At 34.9% G+C, this 7,235-nt stretch overlaps 1 protein-coding gene across 3 annotated transcripts; it reads left to right on the plus strand.

Moving 5' to 3' along the window:
- Nucleotides 2,292-6,230, plus strand: LOC109331841 (heterogeneous nuclear ribonucleoprotein R-like). Of its 3 annotated transcripts, none has more exons than XM_019566592.1 (9): nt 2,292-2,596; nt 3,345-3,759; nt 3,877-3,993; nt 4,119-4,259; nt 4,350-4,526; nt 4,978-5,182; nt 5,436-5,617; nt 5,719-5,804; nt 5,887-6,230. In XM_019566592.1, exons 2-9 carry the CDS (start codon nt 3,373-3,375, stop codon nt 6,023-6,025), a joined length of 1,434 nt encoding a protein of 477 aa, XP_019422137.1. In that variant the 5' UTR covers nt 2,292-2,596; nt 3,345-3,372; the 3' UTR covers nt 6,026-6,230. The 3 variants fall into 3 exon arrangements, with proteins under 3 accessions (XP_019422137.1, XP_019422139.1, XP_019422138.1); XM_019566594.1 differs by having other exon boundaries at nt 2,293-2,416; XM_019566593.1 differs by having other exon boundaries at nt 2,293-2,411.

Genomic DNA, 7,235 nt, shown 5'->3' on the forward strand with positions numbered 1-7,235 from the left:
AATCCCAAACTTTTCCAGCATGGTAGTCAAGCGCTATGATAACATAGGATAATGAGCCATTCTTCTTCCTAAGATAATATATATGTTGCATAATGATGAATGCTCAATTTATAGATTTAAAATTTTTGTGGGCAAACATCAACTGTAATTCCAAATCATTTATTTGAGAATTATTTAAAAGTTTTGGAATCACAATATAACCCATGATATAATGCAACAAATGATAATTAGATTGAGATTTCATACAGAAAGGATATCTTTATGTTTAGAGATTTCAGCCAATATACATTGGTTCTTATTCATAATTTCCTCTTGAAGGAATCTACACATATAGTAGTAGATACTCTTCCTATCAAACTCATCCCATAGACATGGTAAATCGAAGCCAAGTTTGGCTATTGTACTAGGTATTTTCAAACAAACATTGTCAAATGGGGTAAGGTGAAGAACAATATATTTTCATTTAACAAAGGAATGCAGCCTTTGTTAATCATTGGACAATAAAAACTCCCAAAACGAGAATATGATACCATACTCTGGTGAAAGGAGTTGCTTCCCAAAGAAAAACTCCTGAAATGTTTGCCTTTGTTAGTCATTGGACAAGAGTCTTGATAAATCCAACATATTTGCTTATTATGCTCCATGTTGACCAGATTGAGAAGGCCTAGATCGTTGCTCCTTGGGGGGTTTTTAATTTTGGGCTAAATCAGTGATATTAATGGTTGGAAATGGATTATAAATGGAAACGTAAGTGTTTAGCAACAAATTTCACTAAAAACGAGCAAAAAATGAAAGATTTGGAGTAATGGACCCTTATATAGGTACAAAAGGGTAATTAGTTACTCTACTAGAGTAATCAGTTATTCCTTCATAGTTTGTGTAGATTTTTCAAAACCGACTCAGGCAATCGACTAATCCATTGAGTAATCAGTTACCTACCTTTGTGTCTTCTTAAATAATCGGTTACTCGATAGAGTAATCAATTACTTGGAATGAAGGATGAAGTTCAGTTAAAAATGGAGGTTTCCCTTATATAGGTACAAAAGGGTTATTAGTTACTCTGCTAGAGTAATCGGTTACTTCTTCATAGTTTGCCTAGATTTTTCAAAACCAACTCAGGCAATCGACTAATCCATTGAGTAATCAGTTACCCACATTTGTGTCTTCTTCAATAATAGGTTACTCCATAGAGTAATCAGTTACTTGCCACATTTTGAGGTTTTTTAGATTCCTCAGTACTTGGTAATCGGTTACCTAGGTACGGTAATCGGTTACACCTCATAAAAAAATAAAAAATTTAAAAAAAGTAGTCAATCAATCAAGTAGGCATATATATCATGTCATAAAGCATACTTATAAACATATAAACACATAGTAATGCTTTATTTTAAATCTACTTCATCTAATGTGCCTAATCCTCTTCTAATTTTATAAAATGGTTATCTAGCCAATGATTTTAAAGATGTCTACTAATTGATCATGAGTATCCACAAACTCTAATTGCACATCTTTTTTAAGTATATGACCCTCAAGAAATGACGTCTTATGTCTATGTGTTTGGTTCTAGAATGCTTTAATGAATTCTTAATTAAATTAATAGCACTAGTTTTATCGCACATAATGAGAATGCATCCTAAGTCTAGTTCATAGTCACATAATTATTGTTTGAGTCACAATCATTCTGCACAACTATCTGCTACAGTATATTATGTCTCAATAGTGCTTAATGCAACACATTGTTGCTTAATACATTACCAAGAAATTGAGACATTTCCTAGTATGTGACAAGTTTTATTAGTATTCTTGCTCACAGTTTGGCATCAAACAAAGTCTGAATCAGAGTGTCTATCAAATCACATACACTACCCTTGAGATACCATTGACAACCCTAGATCCAGCCATTAATCTAGTAGTCTTTTTAGTACCCTCTCCAAGTTGATAATCAATCATAGCTTTGGTACTACCAATAGTATCTCCTCATCTTTTCTGTGTAAGGAATTAGTCTCTTTGAAGTTTGTGTGTTGCTCCTTCCAACAAGTGTCCTTCCTAGAAGAAGTCATTACATTTTGGTATTTCTTTCTAAGATTTAGTGAAGTCTTACACTATTTGATCAACGTCTTTTTGGTCGATCATAGTTTAACAACTCCATATTAAATCCATCAAACACGTAATTTTAGGTTCAATTTTGAATTTAAGTGGATGAAGAGGACATTGTTAAAAAAACTTCAACTTAAGCGTTTAATCCACAGGCCTGCATATTTGACCCACAACCCACTAAATGTATGGGTCCAGGCTCAGTAACCCCTTGGTTTGATCGGATAAAGACACCTACCCTTGTTGTTTTGTTCTATCTCTCTCAAGAAGGGAATACACTAAGAAGCAAATCTCCAAAATTTCCCCAATTATTCCTGGTATGGTATGCAAAATCAATCACTTTTATCTACTACTAGTTCTAGTATTCTCCATAAAAATGCCTCCTTTTCTTTCGTTTCTTCTGGGTTTTGTAATGGGCACCTCTCAAATTATGTACCCTTCACCTCACACCATTCTCATAACTGAATTTGACCCCATGTAGCAAAAAGGATCTATCTTTTTGGTATGTTACTTTCTCCACTACGTTATGTTTTTAGTGTCTTCCTTTTTTCTCCTTTTTAAAAATATAATTTTGCTGATCTATTTAGATGCTAGGGTTTGATTTGTAAACATTGAGGGATTTTCTTTTCTATGGTAGATTTGAGTGTTTTTCTTCTTCCTATATGTAATTAGATTTGTTCAATTCATTTTGTGCATGGGAAAAATAGATTTCCCCCCCTGCTTGTTGTTATCTACAAGCTAGGAAGATCCATTTAAGGGCCAAAACTATCTAAACACCCTTACTAAAATTTTATGATTATATTATTGTCCATTTCTCTTTGTTAATTAGATTTTTAAAGGAAGAGTTAAACGATATTATTCTCCTCCCATCTAAATTTCACACTCCCAAGTAAGTAAGGGAGATGTTTAGCTTGATTTGTTTTTCTTTCTCATTCCCTTCCTCCTCTCCCTTTCCCCTTGATCCGTCTCCTTCCGTTTCTCTCATTACTCCCAAGCACAGTCTTAAGGTCCTAATTCAGTTGCCAGGTGAACAATTGGAGTCATGTTTTGAAGAATTTGTGGCTGTAGCTCTATGCCTTAATCACAATATACATTTCTTTGTGTCTCACCTTAAACCGTGTGAACTATATTTTAGTCCAAACGAAATTATCTTAAAAGCCTCTAGCCTGTCCGTCCATGTGTATATCTGTATCAACCACAAAGACAATCAGGTTCCATTCAATATTTGTGATCATTGTGTGACCCCGCAGGTTCTAGTGACAAATTGCTGAATCAATCATGTCAGAACGTGTTGAAACTGATGAGCGAGTGGACTATGATGAAGAAAATTATATGGAAGAAACAGACGAAGATGTTGAAGAACAAATAGATGACGATGGAGTGGATGGACACAGTGATGAAAATGTTGAAGGGATTGAAGAACATGAACACGAGGACTCAGCGGCTGAGGCTGGTGAGGAAGACCAATTGCCTGAAGCAGATAGAAGTGACATTGCTGCTGAGTCTGTAGAACCATCTTTCATTGATGAAGAAGAGAAAAAGAAGCATGATGAACTTCTTGCTCTTCCTCCTCATGGGTCTGAAGTCTTTATTGGTGGACTTCCCCGGGATGTACTTGAAGATGATTTGAGGGAATTGTGTGAGCTGATTGGTGATATTCATGAGGTCTGAACTGTTATCTATTGCATTTATAAATTGTGACATTAAAGATTTTGCCTTTTGGGTAGGTGGGAAAGAAAAGTTGAAATCATTGACTAAAGTTGATTTGTTATCGCTTTTCAGGTACGACTGATGAAAGATAGGGACACTAGAGAAGGAAAGGGTTATGCTTTCGTGGCTTTTAAAACAAAAGAGGTAGCAGAAAAGGCCATTGAAGAGTTACACAACAAGGAATTTAAGGTATTCATGCTGCTTTCTGAATATCTTGTTGCCCTTGGCAGTAAACATTTTCAGAGTGTTTTTCTGTGATGGATCTTCTGTTGGTGATTAGTTTTAATTAATTTCAAGTATTTTCTTGATTTCAGCATAAAACTTTAAGGTGTTCACTATCTGATACAAAACAAAGATTGTTCATTGGTAATGTTCCAAAAAATTGGACTGAGGATGAGTTTAGGAAAGTCATTGAGGGTGTTGGTCCTGGAGTTGAAAATATCGAGCTCAAAAAGGTTTGTTCTCGAGCTTAAGCTGTGCTACTAGCTTATGCTAAATGTTGTAATGCCCACCTTTTTAGTGCCATTCCATTTTGTTTATTACAGGACCCTCAAAATTCAAGCAAGAATCGTGGGTTTGCTTTTGTTTTGTATTACAATAATGCATGTGCTGATTATTCACGGCAAAAAATGTCAAGTGCGAGTTTCAAGTTTGATGGGAATACCCCAACTGTCACATGGGCAGATCCAAAGATATCACCTGATCAGTCTGCTTCTGCTCAGGTAATTTCCTTTATGACTGTGGAATGATGTTAAAAGCAGTTTTGGATTGTTTAATCAAATAGCATTAAGTATTTGATTGAATATTATAGCTGATGATCATTGCCCCACCCCCAAAATATATAACACAAAAGCTCTAAATAACTAAATAATCAAAACCTCCATGTACTTTAGGCTGGACCAAATTACTTGGCCCTCACGGTGCAATCAGAAATACATCTATGGAATACATATTTTCAGTCTAATTCTATCTGTTTTATACGAAGAAAATCCTAATTCAACCATAATAAATAATGGATAATGAACTAATCATACATGCATTAAAGATGTTAAATATCAAACATGTATTTGTTGTGTTTAAAGCTGTTAGCACTACATTCACCCATGTTCAATTAGTGTTGCTGATAATGTTAATTGATGTCTTGTGCACAAACTGTTTTGTGGGCATTCCCAGGTAAAAGCTCTTTATGTGAAAAACATACCCGAGAATACTAGTACAGAAGAACTGAAGGAACTTTTCTCTCATAATGGAGAAGTGACAAAAGTGGTCATGCCACCTAGCAAAGCTGGAGGGAAGCGTGATTTTGGTTTCATTCATTATGCTGAGAGGTCAAGTGCATTAAAAGCTACAAAAGATGGAGAGAAATATGAAATCAACGGTACTTCTTCTAGACAATATAAAATTATAAAGTATAAACTGGTGTTCTCCCTGCAAGTCTGTCTTCAGTTTTTCTTTCTGTGTTTGAGTTTCAATTAGAAAAAAGTAACATGGCGATGAAACCAACTTTGCCTATAAATTATTTTGTCTAGCAGAAAAATACTCTTAAAGGTATTATCTGCCCTGTTTGTGAAACTTGTTCTTTGAATAAATTTGTTATGTTTATATAAATGTGTAATGGATTTGAACTGCAGGCCAAGTGCTAGAGGTTGTTCTTGCCAAGCCTCAAGCTGAGAGAAAATCTGATGGAGGTTATGCCTATAATCCTGGATTTCAACCAAATCACTTTCCATATCCTAGTTATGGTGGTGGCTTTGCTGGAAATCTTTATGGCTCTTCAGGAGGTGGATATGGTGCTGCTGGTGGTTTTCAACAGGTATGTAGTAACTTAAAATCAGCGTGTCTACTGGTTGATTTGTTCTTCATTGCAATTTTTTGCGCTTTGCAACTTGTGGATTCTCATTTACATATGAACAGCCAATGATATACGGTCGGGGCCCAATGCCGTCGGGAATGCAGATGGTTCCAATGGTACTACCAGATGGTCAAATTGGCTATGTCCTGTAAGTTGTTACAGCAAATGGATATGGTTTCATTTCCTTATGTGATATGATATAATAACTTTTATATTTGGATATTCTGCAGTCAACAACCTGGTGTACAGATGCCAGCTCCCCGACCACGCAGAAATGATCGAAACAGTGGTCCAAGTGTTCAGTCAGGACGAGCAGGAGGTAGTGGCAGTGACGAAGGAAATCGTGGTAGAAGGTATCGACCCTATTAGCAAGTGCAAGGCAGCTACATGTTATGTTGGCAGTGTTAGCCGGCTTGGTTTTTTTTGGAGGGGGCATGTTTATTGATTGCAAGGTATATTTAAACGAAATCCCCTCTCCATCTGTACCTCATAGTAATGGGAAAAAAGAATGTGTAAGAGAAAGTTCTCTATTAGGATTTGCTGCTATTAGATTATTCATAGCTAAGTAATTGCCCGATTATTTGAGCTTGTAATTCCTCTTGGTATTTTATTTGTTATTGACAAATGACAGCAGTAGTTAATGTTGGTTTGGTTTCAGCAACATATCATGGTTTTGCTGCTGCTCATTCTTGTGTTTTTTTATATTTATAGGTCGGATACCACTTGTTATGATTGATTGAAAAAATATATTTAAGTTAAAAATTTATAATTAAGTATTTTTCTAACTAATCAGAAGTGATGTTACATGGAGTGTTACACTTTATGAGATAGAGGATGTGCTCCCCTGTAATCCATCAACAAATTGTAGAGTATCCCATACTTGCTTCAATTGGAAATGCAAGTCATAACTTATAAGGGTGGAAAACCAATCCGAAGCAGACACTATTTTTTCACATGCCTTACTTTTATCAAATCTTAATAATCATTGATATCAAGTTGTTTTTCTGTTAAAATAATTGCATTCATGAAGATTCAAATACTAAATATAACTGTGCCAATATCTTGGATTTCTTCTTAACATGCTCCTATGCTCCTTACAATGGATGCAAATAGGAAATTGATTCGTGATGTGATTTGTCCAGCCAAGTAAAGTCAGCCTCATATTTCTTATACAAACACACTCCACAAAAAGAAATAAAGTTTCAAAGTAGTCTCAGAATTTAGATTACAAAGAAGACTCAACATCAATACCATTTCTTTCTAAACATGATTTTGTAGCAAACCTATTTGTTGCCACAAAAAAACTTAATACGTTGGTGGATGATGCCAGCATTTTTCATAGGCTTTTAAAAAGAGAAAGAAAAAAAATGTACCAACAATGTAAGAGTTTAATACATTATCGGTCTGTAAATTATGATGCATATATATTACACACTTTTAAGAATAGAACTGCGCTTCAAATTAATAGAGAAAGGCAACAAGAATTATTTGGTCATATTCAAGTTCGGAGGGAGAGTGAATTATTTGGAGAAGTGAAATAAATATTGTAATTTAGTAAATTATGATAAAAAAGAAAATT

This window comes from Lupinus angustifolius, chromosome LG17, assembly GCF_001865875.1.
Source record: "Lupinus angustifolius cultivar Tanjil chromosome LG17, LupAngTanjil_v1.0, whole genome shotgun sequence".
Lineage (NCBI taxonomy): Eukaryota > Viridiplantae > Streptophyta > Magnoliopsida > Fabales > Fabaceae > Lupinus > Lupinus angustifolius.

What these genes read in the sequence shown, in the direction of transcription:
- LOC109331841 (XM_019566592.1), top strand. Translation starts at nt 3,373, where the DNA reads ATGTCAGAACGTGTTGAAACTGATGAGCGAGTGGACTATGATGAAGAA. An exon ending in TACACAACAAGGAATTTAAG is followed by an intron (nt 3,994 to 4,118) that starts GTATTCATGCTG and finishes TCTTGATTTCAG; the next exon opens with CATAAAACTTTAAGGTGTTC. An exon ending in GGTCAAATTGGCTATGTCCT is followed by an intron (nt 5,805 to 5,886) that starts GTAAGTTGTTAC and finishes GATATTCTGCAG; the next exon opens with TCAACAACCTGGTGTACAGA.